We start from the raw sequence: 14,831 nt of genomic DNA, 5'->3' as shown, positions 1-14,831 counted from the left end.
AATGGCTAAGGATCACAATGGCTTTGCTTGAAAAACATTCAATCACTAGTGAGAAGGTGATTTTAATGTGTTAGGCTGTGTCCTTAACTGCATAATTCAGTTTGGGCCTGGTGTAATTTTATTTTTCCATCACTGGTGTGAAATCTGGAATAACCCTTTTAAATCTCCTGCACAGTTAATCCAACAGGCTGCTGTAAAGATATCAGAGGAAGGCTGGACAGTTGCTTTAGGATGTTTAGTCACTTTAGGATATTCCTGAAGGAAAATAATTATATTTAAAAGGAATAATACTTTCTGAAGACTTTTTTTTTCTGTTCAGTCTGATGGAGCCCTTTGAGCTCCAGACATCATTTGTATATGACAGTATTAAATTGTTATTTTCTTTTAAATTTGTTTCAATTTCTTACCCCTGCTGAAAGGCTGAACGCTGTAACACTGGTATATCTGCTTTCTGGGAAAAAATGCAAGTAAGTAGGACTTCGGAACATTTTGTAAATATTTCTGAAAGCACATTTCATGTCCCTGTATAATTTTTCTCCTTTTTGAAGTGTATGTGCTATAGCTTGTTCTGAGACAGAAACCCACAAACTGGCCACTGAGCAATGCTACAGATTGCAGAAATCTTTAACAATGACAGTCCTCTCTGACCTGCAGTGATGCTCCTATAATAGAACAACCTATAATCCTTAACAATAGAAGAGTTATCATATATACACAGAGTCTTCAGAGTCCTTGCAAGCAATCTGTGATCCACTGCAAACAACCATCACTGCTTTCCTTAAGGATGTCTTAGCATTTTCTCCATAAGCAATCCATCAGATCATTAGGACTAATTTTAGACCATCCCTGATGTAACTTAACACATCACTTCTTGGCCTAAAAGCTTAACATGGAGTGAAAAAAAAGGATTGACTATATATATTTTTTTCATTTAGAGAGAATTGTGAGTGTTTAGAAGCTTCTTTATACTTTCAGACATCAAAAGCCTGGTTTAAGGAATGAAACTAGTTGTATTACTGCAGATGGAATTCATTTCTCCTTAAAATATTTTACATTTGTTAAAAAGACACATGGTTAGAAAGAATGTTACTGTGCACATGAAGGAATGTTGTTCTAATATGCAATATTAGAACAATAACGGAAGTTCAGGAAGAACTCAATACAAGAAGTACGGCCTGCTTTATGCAGAGTTAACCTTTGTGCCTGGAGGACTTGGTCTGTGCTCCAACTTCTACAGCCGGAAATACAAATTGTTGTTTTGCTGGATGCTAGTATCCTCTTTCTGAAAAGTTAAGATATGCCTGCAAGTGCAGTCAACAGCCTCAGTGCTTACTTCCAAGCAAGAAAAAGTGTGTTACAGTGAGAGAGAGGGTTGTCTATTCAGCTCATTAAAAAGAAGAAGATAAATTATCTTTTTAAACCAGCAGGTAAGAGATGAGCGTCTTAAAAGGGAGAAAATATGATGTACCAGAGGGCTATTGAACAAGACAGAGAAGCGTGACAAGTGGTAGTGCGTGGAAGTTGAATTTGGACACATTGAATACGACACACCTCTCAGCAGCGAGGATGATTAACGGCTGGAACAAACCTCATGAGGTTTTTTATCCTCTGACTATTGCCATCTTCAGTTCAAATCATTATGAAAGATGGTACTTCACCAAATGTAAGTCACTGAATTAATCTAAAGACTAGCTGAATTAAATTCCACAATTTGCGTTAAACAAGCCAGAACAAATCTACTGCTGATTCTGCCTCATATAGATGAGTTTTTCCCATTGCTCCCTCTGCACAGTGGCGCTTGTGTCAGAGTACATGCCTGCAGCAGGGCATTTTATATTATGTCTCCTTAGTAGATGATGTTTCCTTAGTCCATTGTAAAACAAAATTTATGGTGAGAAGCTGTACTCTCACCATACTGCCTTCTCACATGATGGTAGTTCTGGTGTCAGATTAGGGTCAAGAACTGCATGGTAATCCAGCACAGGCTGGGAATTTCAAAACACCCTACTCATGCTGAACTGCCTGTGTTTTGGGATGACTACACTGCCCTGGCTGTAAAATGCTGCTAGCAGTACAACTCTGACAGCAAAGGGGCCTACCACACTGATCCCTTGACTCACCATCATGCTCGGTGAGGTTTGCTGAGCTCCCTGCTGCCACAACATCCTTGCTAGTGACACACAAAGTGACCAGCCCCATGGAAATACCTGGCAGCAAGTACAACGTAGATGAGCCCAGAGTGGCTGATCTCCACTGTGCTCTGGGACCAGGACTGAGCAGGCAGAACTCCCAGCAGGGAAAACTCACAGCCTGGCAGCAGCACACCTCAGCTTCAGAGCAGTGCCTCCAGACACTGGTGATTTGCCACACTAAGCAGTTTACATCCACCTGCCATAACCATGTCAGTTGAAGCAATTTTACAGAGCCTTCCTGTTAAATTTCCATATTCGGATAGGTGTTCTTGGGAGGCAAAGGACACATTTTTCAAGCCTTGTGGTCTAAATTCATAAATGAAGACTCAAAGGTGCCTTTGATAACTGGGAATTTATGGCATTTTGGAAAACAGGTCATTAATCTAGGTGCCTATTTCTGTGCACACATTTCTAACTTTAGTCCGAAAGAGAGAAAGCGGTGATCTTCCCAGTTTGAAATGTAGTAGTAATGTGATCCAGGAGATCCTTCATCCAGAAAGCTGTACTCCCCCCTAGTCTTTGTCTATAATCATCTTTGAATTCTTGGTTTCTCATTTGACTGGCCTGCAGGGCTGGATCTAAATAAATTTCCTTGGTATATATGTCTTGGAAACTGTACTTTGTTTATGTCAGATCTACTCCAAACTGTTCATGGTTTGATTTTCTTTTTTTGTCTGATAAATCTAAATGCACTTTTATAATGTGAAAAAAATGTAAGGATACATTTTGCACTTTTAAAAACTGCATATGGGAAAGTGTGTCTTGGAGGTGTTGACCCTGAAGGTGCTTAGAAGGTATACTGTCTTTAGCGAATAGATCCCACAGGGTCTTGCTGGATAACATTAAGTAAGGACAAACTTACACATTTCTTAAATGACCTATGAGGGTCTTAAACAGTAAGGTGCAGCTGCTATTGTGTCAGCCTGACTGAACTGCCAGGAGATGGTCTGCTTTTTCCATTCCCTGTTGTTGTAAAAAATTGCACTCATGGGAGAGAGAGCCAAGGATACAAAATGCTGGTGATTATTGTACCAGGGTCTGATAGTCACACTTGCTTTCCAGCAAGCTTTAATATTTATCACATGGTGATGCATCTTTCTCCTGCCATCTTGAGCTGTGATAACTGCTGCACACATGCACAAGAAAATGGTCCCTGCCACAAAGTAATACGCAAATCCCAGCACATACTGAAACACAGTGAGGAGTAAAGGAACATAATGTCCAGATAGAAAGCGGAAATATGTGGAAAACATGGTAAAAATGTGAGGTATGCGGTTAACATAGCAGAGGTTGCAGCACACCAAGTGCCTTATCCATAGGCTAGTATTTTACAAGCTTCACAACTTTAGTGAATTTAGAAAGGTCTGAAGAAAATACTGTGTCTTCCCACAATCAAGGAGTGGCATGGGATAAAGGTAAGGGTGTCTGACCAAAAAAAAAAACAAAACAGAACCTGATATTAAAGGTTGCTCTCAAAGAGAAGAGTCAGGGCTCCATTATTTCAAAGTGTAATTACTGAGTATTCCTATGCTGGCAGATACAGTGCTGAGCACAGACATCACAGCTAGCTGTCTAGAAGGTGACAGAAAAGAATTCCACATAGACAAGTTTAGCCACCTGAAAAGGACACACTTAAAAATGTAACTCAAGTATCTCTATTTCTGCAATGTAAATATACTTCCTAATACGTCCCCTAGAGCTATTCCCTTCTTTACTCAGTAGGCCAGGACTGAGCTGTGACATCCATAAGTTGAAAACTAGGTCCTTCCTTGAGTTTGATACATTTGGTTTAACACAGCTGGAGCGACTCACCTTTGTGTAAATGAGATGACCAGTACAGTTGTGCCGTGCCTGATACAAAAATCAGGCTAAATCATTGGCTAGAGCAATGGAGGGCTTGGAGGTGAAGCCTATGCTACAACCAAAAGATTGAAGCTTTGAAGAAGATGAAGGGCGGCAGCATTTCGCTCAAAGAGGGATTCATCTCACCTCTCTGTAGCCATCTAAAATTAGGATTAAATCTGTCACAAGATAGGTGTCCGTTCCTCTCTCCATTACCTATGGAAGGAAGTCTACATTTATCCTTTCAATCTAACTTTTAGACAATTTATGTTAGCTAATATAACCCACTGCGAGTTTCTACAGAGGAGTTCCCTGATACTTTCTATTGCTTTTGATTTGTACATACAAACCCCACTTCTATTCCATACTTGTTCTGGACGAAGACTTCAAGAACACAGAAGCATTACTAAGGAAAACTTGCAGAGGAGAAGACTGACCTCCTTTTTTTGCTGAGCAGGCACTTTAATTTCACAGGTTTACATCACTGTTTTCACTTACAAGCTTCCTGAGGTATTTGTTTTGGGGCTAAAGCTCTCCACATACAGAACTTATATGGATGTTATAAGAGTTAAAAGAACAGCAATTGCTGGACCAAATAATTGAATATCTATTACCTTCTTAGCTCACTGGATATTTCTAAGTGAAAATCCTTTTGATACTTTTGGATCGGTTCTAAAAAAGTGAAATAAAAACAAAAAAGCCAATAGCATGCTGACGCAGTTTGCTTCCAAATCAAACTTTTCTTGAAAAACTGCTCAGATGTAGCCAAATGATTTCTGCTAATATGTGAAATGTATGTTCAAGTTATAGTCATTGTGTGTGAAGACAGATTAAAATTAATGCTTTTAATTTTCTATACAATGTATGCTTTGAGTGGCATTATTTTTTCAGTCAAGTAATTACAGGGTAGAGAGAATGTGTGGCCAATGGCAGGAGGTTAATTACATGATCAAACACCCACTATATCTTGCTCAAAGAGCCCTGAAATGATTACACACAGTTGTAACTAATAGCCTAGTTTGGACTGCTGGGTGGAGAGCTACTTTCAACTTAAAAGAAATGCCTAACTTCTATCTAAGAATTTTTACCGTTTTTATAAATAATGCTGTTTACCACAGAGAGATTATCTAAATTTCTGGAGACTGGATGTCAGTTTATTTACATGGTCCACTTGACAATTTCACATAGACTATGTTTCTTTCTTTCTCTTCTTAGGGTCATCCAATTTCTCATCTTCTTTCACAACAGAGCAGTTTGGGAGAAAATACTTTAAAGCAGAGATCTGTGGTTAAAAATAAAAATTATCAGAAAGCTTTTTTCATACCTGCAGGAGCTCTGAATTTTGCTTTAATTGACTGCATTTTAAATTATATGGGTTAAGGCCAGGAGAAATCATCTGGTAATCTAATGTGTATATCGGCCTTTAAATTTCTCCTCAATACCTTTACATTGAGAAGAGCACTCCATGGATAAAAAGGGTTTTAAAGAAAAGCATTCAGTATTCATCTGAGGATGAATCCAGCAGATACTCCAGTATTAGGATGACACTGACTGTTAACCTCTAATGGGACCTGATGCTCTTCCCATGTGCTTATTTCCAGGAGCTGTTCACCTGAGGACAAACATATATCTTGCTGAAGTCAACATGAATGTTCAAATGCTACAAGACAGTCAGACTCTCATCCACCTCGTTGAACGTGGATCACAGCACACTTCAGCAAAAACAGTGCAAAGGCTGTCCATGCTCTGAACCTACAAACACAGGTATGCCTGAGCACCCATCCGGGCAGAGGACCCTGCCTTGAAGCCAGATGCACGAGGGCTTCCAGGCTCTTTCTCCATTGCTGAATGGTCCCCTGGACCATTTCAGCTTCCAGATCCACTCCTTCACGCCCAACCAGCTGTAAGTTAAAAGGTTAGCAAGGTCTGGCTTTGAAACAGAGAGCTCATGAACAACTCCATGGCATGGATCAGGAGTCAGCATGTGCCAGCGATCACTCCAGGAGGCAACTTGCACGCATCCACTCTGTTTTAGAGCTAAACCAATTTAAAACCATGGAGATGGGCAGGCTAAGTCAGTTGGCTGTAGGGCTAGAGAAAGGTCCTTACACTGTTTATTTTATTAGTACAAATATAACTCGAGAGGTTTTGACCCAAGAAGTGTTTATTAATACATTCCTTTGAAAGATAATAAAATCCTTTAAAATACATAATAAAAATGAAGCATCTTCCTTAAGGGAAGTTTCTTGACAGGTTTTGTAATTCATCCATCTATGAACCAAAAAGTAAGATAGATTCATTAAGATAGCTGCCATTTTATACAGTTTTGTGCTTCCCTCTCCCTAAAAATAGAGCAAGGATAATTGAATTGAAAAACCTAAAGATTCTCAAAACCCAATTACATAAGTTGCCACACTTGCTCTATTTTCCCCTCTTACTTGTATTTTAAAGAGGTCAAGGTTATTAAATACAGGCTCCGATATTCATACAGTAAGAAAATCAGGATCTAAACATACATTAAAGATTTTTCATACAGCATGAATTTGCCCACATAGCCTATATGTACTATGTTTGTTCACCAATTAGGCTATGAAGTTGATATTTTGATGTACACAGTGTGTGCAATTCATGCAGGTGAGATAATGGTGCAATGAAAAACTTCATTTCCCTCTCTGACTCATGTGTGTTTATAGTGTCCAAAGCTGCAATCCTTATTCTGGCTAATTTATTTTCCTCGGTGGGTGTGTCATCTCTGTAGGGACTGCAGTCTGATGATCCCGGTCTGCTCTGTTAATGTTGCTCTAACCTAAGCTTTTGCACTGCATTATGCAGAATTACAGCTCCGATACTTCTGCTTTAGAAACACACGCACACTTGGGAAGCCATGTTATTTCAATCTTATCCATGAATTTGTAACTTTCAATAGTGTGCTGACTTACAACAGTGTGGCACTATACATCAGATGCATGCTGCCTCAGAAAATTAATGCTGCATTCTGGCAACCATATGGGCAGCTGGCGAGCGGCCAGGAGACCAGCAGAGCACGACACTACCTTCACACAAACCTTCCCTATGCAAGAGAGCTGTTTGCATGAACTGCACCAGCCAAGGAGCAGAAATAAAGGGATCCTGTACATTGTTGTTGCTCATAACCATCAGATCCCCCAGGGACAGATGTATGCCACTGTGATTAATGACAGAAGCTGCACAGACAGCAGACAGACTCTTGCGGCAGGTAACCACATGGGCACCACACTTCTTGACGTCTCAGGGAATGGGGAGAATTGTAAAGGCCTCCTTGTATATCTATGTTTCTTCTTTATGGTTCTCTCTTCTTCTTGGTGCTCTCACCTCTGACAAAATTTAGCTTGCAAGCCCTACAGGGAAAGGCGTTTATCTTATTTGTTCTGTAAAATGCATATTTTACACTGAGTGCTGAACAAACAATCAGAATAATGGCTTATAGTAGCTTAGTTATCTTTAGCACCTCAAAAAAGAAAAGAACGCTGTTCAGTAAGGAAAGAAATAAAAAAATATTATTGTTAGCAAGAAAAGCAGTTTTTGTTTCCTGTTTGTTCTTTTGCTTTGCTTACCCTATTATTTTTTATCAAGTATGTGATCTTCTAAAGACTTAAATCTAACTCTTCCAGCAACTTCAGTTGGAGTACCTACAGGAATGACGGCCTGAATTGGAAACTCCTCAATCACTACGTAAATGATAAAAATCTCAGAAAGAATATACAGGAAAATTTATTTTATTGGTTTCAAGTAACTTTATGCAATAACTTAAATGGAAGATGCCTTGATGATAGCTCAAACACACAGTCCTGTTTATAATGTATTTTGTGTGTATAACGCTTTCCATTCATAAATATCTCTAAATTTTTTTTACAACTGTTCACAGGAATCATATCACTCTCCAGGCTTTACAGCAGCTGTTTTACTTCTCATTGCACTAGCCCTATGAAAAAAATAGGGATTGCAAGTGAAATAGCAGACATTTTCCACTGTAAACTAGCTGGTTCACTATAATTTCATGCTTTAATTGCCTGCACACTAGCTTTTCCAAGGAAATCAGAGCTCATGCTTTATCTCCCACAGTACAATCTCCATAAGCATACTGTCCTACTGGTTCACTTGGACAGCTAAATTCTTGTCTACATTATGATTTTTCTTAAATCCTGATTCTGTACTAAAGTTGCTGTCATTTGACTGTTGATGGCAACAACTTGTTCAGCAGGTACAAGAGGGCCTAATCAACAGTGTAGTTGCTGCTGGTATCTGACCATCAATAGCATTTCCATTGGTCCTGCCACACAGAAATACATTATAGTCACTTGGGATTTCTGAGAAAAGATATCTAAACATTATTAGCCTGCTTCAATTCTTCTCAGTTTGAGGGATTTGTTTGTATCCAGTCTGGAGTCTACCTATGGTTTAAAAATTCTGACTAGATGCAGCTAAATTAGAAATAAATAAATTTACAGCTGATTATATACACTGTGTGGGTCCAGCACAGTGATAATTTTATTCCTAGTGCTCCTTGGCATTTGAAAACCCAGGCATGCCAGCAACGCTAAATGAACTACTTTCAGTAGCCAGTTTTCCCAGAGCAAGCACCTCTTTTCCCCAGGAAAACCAATTTTATCTATAGAGCTTGTAACAGCAAAATGGTGATTTATGCACACCCTTCACCTAAAAGCCTCCATTCTAATCCTGAAGTAAACCATTCACTGTTTCTCACCCTGTGAGTTGAAAGCTCCCATTTCACCAATATCCAGACAGAGCCAAGCATCCAAATCAACACCACTCCACAAACGTCATCTGTGACAAGGCACGCAGCTATCTGCCTGGGTTGTGGACTATCACATCACAGATTTTACATGGTTTTGGCAGGCACTGCAGAACATCCAAAGCTATCTGGTAACACATTTTCTAAATACAGAAAAAAAATCAGCATACTTCCCCCCACCTTTTAATGTAAAAGAGTTATGTTTGTTTGTTTCCTTTTATCTACACTTCGAAAAGGAATATAGTATAGGTTTAGTATGATGGTATTACAAGAACTTGAGGTTTTGTGTCCCCCACCTCCAAGTTCTTCAAAGCCTCTCAGAAGAGCTTTCAACACCTCCCAAAGTTTGGGATCCAAAGAATAGGATCCCTTCCATCCTTAGAACTGTAGAGCCTGAATACGGCACAGTTACATATGTAGGGAAAAAGTGTAACTGACCTTCACCTGTAAAACCAGAACTGCTGGTAGGTAGTTATACAGGAGCAACACTGCTGGATAAAAACAATAATTTAATTGCTTAACATAGACAAGGCCTCTGAGGAATCTCCTTCCCATAAGCCAGTCAAATCAAAACTTCATCAGAAAAACCCACTCCTGTGAACTCCCTCTGCAAAGAGGAACTTCAAATATTTCGCCAGGTACGCTAAAAGGAAACAGTATTTCCCCTCTTTAACCACCCGAAGAAACCAAAAAAGATACACACTTGGGCAACCGAGTTCAGACAGGATTGTCCAAGAACAAAGTTTCAGAGGATGCCCAGTGCACAACAAATACGACCGCTGAAGTATTGGGGTGCATTACTTACTTCAGCGGCTTGAAAAACAAAAGCCAAACCCCAGAGCTAGACTGGATTCCAGCGTCTACACAATGGGCGATACCTCTTACAGCCAACTGACACGTTTTGTGAGAAACCACAGACAAACTACGTATCCAAAATCCATTAAAACGTATCTGATGGTTTAACTTCGGGTTAATCTCGAACTGTGGACATTTGTGTCAATACAGCCTCTTCAGACAATTCCTTTCACGCGGCGCTCCCAAAGCACTCCACAGACATGATCGAACGCGGCAGCGCCCGGGGCAGCAGCGGAGCGTCGCTCCTGTGGCTGTGCCGGGAGACACCGCGGCGACCTGGCGGGCTGGGGCCGCGGGGCGAGCGGCCGGCCTTGACCCGCGGCCCCCCCCGGGCGTGCACCCTGACCTCTGCCTGCGGGCAGGGAGGGCTGGGAAGCGGCGACATTCCCGCCCGCCCGCCTTAGCGCGTGGAGGCTACGGCGGGGCCGCGCCGGGATCCGCCCGCGGGGTCTTTGTTCCCGCGGCCGCAGCGGCCCTTTGTTGGTGCCAGCGCCCGCCCGCAGCCGGGGCTCCCGCCGTCGCTCCCGAGGGGCCTCCTGCCGGCGTCCCGCATCCCGCTCCCCGCCGCGCTGCCCCCACCGCGCCAACACCGCCACGTGTCCCCGGCCTCCGTGCGGGAGCTCCCGCCGCACCTGGCCGCGCCCCGCCCCGGCCGCCCCCGGGCCCGGCCGCCTCCCCGCGCCGGCGGGAGCGGGGGAGCAGGAGGGGAGGGCGGGACACCGGGGGCGCCCTCCGGAGGCGCGCGGCCGCCGCCGGCGGGAGGTGACGGCCAGCGGGAGCGCGCGCAGGCGCGCACACACCCCGGGAGGGGGGGGAGGAGGAGGAGGGCGGGCGGCCGGGCGGGGGCGCGCACGGCCGGTGTGTGAGGGAGGGAGCGAGCGAAGGGAGGGCGATACCCGGGGCGGAGAAAGGCGGCGGCAGCAGCGGCCGCTTCGCTTGGCTCAGGGCAGGCGAGCGGCCACAGGCGCTGCCAAGCGGGGAGGCACAGCGGCCGCTGCCGACTCGGGGCATCCTTCCTCCTCATCCCCGCCCCCTGCCCGCCCTTCCCCCTTCTCTTTCTCTCGTTCCTCGCTGTCCGCCGGGGCCGATCGCTGTCGGCGGCGCGATACCGGGGCGATTCCGCGGCGCCCGTGCCGGCAGCGGCCGCGAGGAGAGCCGGCCCCTCCCGTGCCCGGCCGGGACCGAGGGACCCCCGCTCCGTCCGGGGCCCGGCGGAGAGGGCCCGGCCCCGGCCCCGGCTCGGCTCCCCGGCGGCGGCGGGCTCAGCGAGGATGTCGGGCGGCGGCGGCGGCAGCCGGGAGGAGGAGCGGCGCAAACTCGCCGACATCATCAACCACTGGAACGCGAACCGGCTGGACCTGTTCGAGATCAGCGACCCCACAGAGGTAAGCGACCCCGCCGGGCCCCCCCCGCCCGGCCCGCCCGGTGAGACACCGCGCCCGGGCCAGGCCGCGCCCCGCGGGCAGCCAGGCCCCCCCCGCCGCCCCTCGGGCACGGCCGGGGAAGGGGCTCCGCTCCTCGGCGGGGAGCGAGAGTCGGGCCCCTCGCCCTGCCCGGGTGAAGGCAGGTTGCAGAGGACGGGCAGAGGAAGGGAGCGCAGGGCCAGAGCCCTGCCCTCCTCCCGCAGGCACATGCCGGCCCGACCCTGCGGGACGGGCGGCTCCGGGGCAGGCGAGAAACCCGCCGGGAGCTGGAGGTGGCGAAAGGGGGCGGGCAAGGGCGAAAATACAGGAGTAGACCCCCTGCCAAGCCCGAAACCAGGTACCTTCGTGGGCTTTTTTTTGTGTCTGACTGTGACTTTTAACAGAGCCGGCAGGCGGCTGGTGGAGGAGGAGGACTGAGAATCCCGGTGCTGGGCGCTTTTTTGTTGGCTGGCTTGTTTGTTTCTTTAAATATTCGGCTCCGTGCAGAAGGCGCCTCTTACAGAGCAACCTGCCGTAGTCCGGCGGCTCTCCGGGCCGCTGGTGCAATCCCCGGGGTGGCTTTCCCAGGGCGTGACGGACGGAGCGCTTTGGCTCTCCGAGCCTGCAGGCTGCCAGCCCGCCGCCTAAAGTAAATACCAGGAGCAGGTTCGTAGTCCTGAGTTCACATGTTGTACTGGAAAAACACAGCGGGTAATTTCTTCCTAATGAAATGGGTGTTTCTGATGGCTGAGAGAGGCTGAGTTTTGTTCTTTTTAAAAAAAAAAAAAAAAAGTAATAGTCAAACCACACCCTCCCGCTGCCCCTTGTCATGTTCTCTTTGGCTGGTTCGTGCTGTGCGTCTGGTTTGAAAGCGGCGGGGGGGGAGGGCTGGGGAGGCAGGTTGCAGCCCTGTTTGTGTGTGACAGCGGGCTCCCTGCTCAGAGGGTGGAGGCTGATCATGTGAGTGTTCCCGGGGAAAAGGAGGAAATTCACACTTGCTCTTGGCCTGGCCCTGGTCCTGGTTGTTTATTAACAGGAGCCTTTGAGAAATCACGTTGGCTCGTTCTTGGGGCTTGCTCCTGTTTCTGCACCCAAGTGCTGACTGTTAGCAGAGCGACAGTCTTGAAAGGTCTTGAAAGCAGTTTTAAAAATATTAACCCCAGTAGCTTGAAAAGAATTGCTTTGTGTGTTTTCAGTTCTGCTCATTGCAGGCTGTTTCTTGAACACCAAAATGAGGGTTTCCTGTGATTATTTCCTACGTCTTGCAATATTTATCATAATTAGAGTTCCTTGTGTGCGTAGCTTAGGTTTTATCAGCATCACTGTTGGCTGACAGTCGCTCCTTCAAAAAAGTGGGCTGAAGCTGGTGTGAAGGAGCCTTCATGACTGTGTTTGAGAACATAGCACAACCTTTCTGGAACTGCAGGTTGACTGCTAACTGCCTGTGGCTGAGCTTTTTATCCTATTCATGGGTTAGTCCATTCCCAGTACATTATAACTCCAGCCTGTTCTCTTTGTTTGTGGCAGACTGCCCTGCTGTAGTTTTGTTAGTAAGTAGTTTAACAAATCTTACAGTTTTTTAGGTCAGCTGTGCGTGTTTGTCTAGTTAACTAGACTTTGCACAAAAATTATGAGCTTCGTTATAGTTATTCTGGAAAGAAAAAATAATTTTACTTGTATTTGCTCTACACTTCTGCAGTTAAGTCTCTGAACCTGTATAGGAGCCTACTTACCACTATTGGTGGTGGCATTTCACTTGAACTGTTGGCAGTAAAAAATTAAGTGCATGCATATTTCCTTGAATGCATGAGCTTTTTAGCCTGCTAGTTCTGAAAGTGTTTGATAAGACTGCAGGTGCATTTACATCAAACTGGCAGCAGGTAACAGTTTATAGGTAAGGTATATTTTCTTTCCAGATAATTACACTTACAAATGTTCACATTTATTTTCACTTTTTCCCTGAGCTGACCCAAATTTGGCCATATTTTCAACCCAGATGATGGTGTGATTCACATGTGTACTATTTATCAGCTTAAATGAAAGCCCTTTTACTAGACTGCTTGAAAACTGACAATCCTCTGTTGTTTTCCCTGTTTTTCTAGGCTCAGCTTGACCATAAGCCACATCTTGCTTATTGTAGGGACTGCAGCAAGCGTGGCATCTGTGCAGATGCAGTAACCTGGATAGGATTTTTGGTTGTATGTGCCTGAGCTGGGTCAAACTGAATAATTTTAAACTGTCCGGACATGGTTGTTGGCCTGCTGGGTTAACTTTGCAGCTGGCACGTGCCCATGCTGCAGACTGTCATCCAGGAGCTGCTGGCTGTGTTTATCAGTAGACTTGATGCCTTGTAGTGATTCTCCAGGAATTTCTTCAGTGAAAACAGTCTGATTTAAGTGACTTGTAACTTTCCTATATAGAGAGAGTAGGATTTTCCAGAGGTGGTAAGCACTTCCTTAATAGCAGAGATTCGGGGAGCTTTATATTTTTTGTAAAAAAAAGGAAAAGTGAAATCTAATGTAAGTTGACAAGAGTTCTGACTGCTTAAGCAGTGACAGTACATGTGCACGTGCAGTACTTGCATGTGATGACCAACTGATGTACTTTGGTATTAGTTTGAAAGGTGAGACAGACCTTCTTCGGTGAGACACAGTTGCTCCAAATCCATTGTGTCCTCATCACTTCACTGCAGAGTGTAAAATGTGGCTTTGTTTTGAAGGTACAGTAGTATTTTGGAAGTAGTTTAAAGGTATGGGGTTTTTTTCAGGGAAGTGGTTCATGAAATGAATCCATTTGAATTCCTGTTAATATTTTATTGGGTAGACTAGTCCTAAGGGATTAGAGATCTACTTGTTTACTTGAGTCTTTTGAGAGTTAGAAACAAATTATTTCCTAAGGTGTGTTGCCTGTAAGACGTTGGAAAGAAAATGCCTTGGATAGGACATACTGACTTCTGTTACTGTTTCTTAACTTGTTTTGTGACATTAGCAGTTAACTAAGTCATTCAATGCTGCTTTTCCTCAGCAAAACAGGAATTAAAACTTTGTTGCATGCTCAGAGTTGAGTGTTCCTCTGTACCCCATGTGAGGAAGACTGAAGACTTCTTGGGAGCGAGGATTTCATATCTTCATTTATGCTTTCACTGAAGCCATTTGTGGACTCAAATACTTGAGAGCAAAGCGGTAATTTTGACTTTGTTAAGTGCTTACTTTCTCTAACAGTTGTTGCTGTTCTGAGAAATCTGTTAATTTGCGTTATTTTGATTCTGAAAGGGTTTTTAAAATTATTTTTTATTCAGATAGTAACTGAGAGAAGCTCTGTGGCTTGAGAAGCTTATAAATGAACAAAACCAAAACTCTGTTTTTAAAGTTCTAGCAGCAGTTTAAACTCTAATGTTGTCAGGAGTGCTGCAAGGTACAGACCTTTGCTAAAGATGTCTGTAATACTGGTCATGACTTAAACTTGATTAAGCTTTACTATGTCTATTTTAACTGGTGAGGCAGCTACTTAATCTGACAAGTTTGAAAAAAATACAGAAGTTTTTGGGTAAATGTGGGGTCAGTCATGATTTTATTTGTAGATAAATTAAAAGTCATATTCAGAATGAAGCAGTATGTTAACCCTTTTCTTTAATTGTTTCCCCTTGCCTTTGTTCCAAGTATTACCAATTTTTTGGATGCTTTTGATATTTGGCTTGTTTTTTCCCTTGGTTTTTTTTTTTTTTTTTTTTTGTCAAGGACAGAAATG

General features: G+C 44.2%; 1 protein-coding gene across 1 annotated transcript in view; it reads left to right on the top strand.

The window, feature by feature from the left end:
* Positions 1 to 10,952: 10,952 nt before the first annotated feature.
* Positions 10,953 to 14,831, top strand: part of LOC108496704 (afadin-like) — a gene marked incomplete at its 3' end in the record, with an annotated part of 36,961 nt that continues 33,082 nt past the window's right edge. The window contains exon 1 of the mRNA XM_017813664.1: positions 10,953 to 11,066. Within this exon, the coding sequence (XP_017669153.1) occupies positions 10,953 to 11,066 (114 nt within the window). The remainder of the gene's footprint in view (positions 11,067 to 14,831) is intronic.

This window comes from Lepidothrix coronata, unplaced genomic scaffold (assembly GCF_001604755.1).
Source record: "Lepidothrix coronata isolate B3197 unplaced genomic scaffold, Lepidothrix_coronata-1.0 Scaffold42, whole genome shotgun sequence".
Lineage (NCBI taxonomy): Eukaryota > Metazoa > Chordata > Aves > Passeriformes > Pipridae > Lepidothrix > Lepidothrix coronata.
This window is presented reverse-complemented; position numbering and strand designations above follow the sequence as displayed.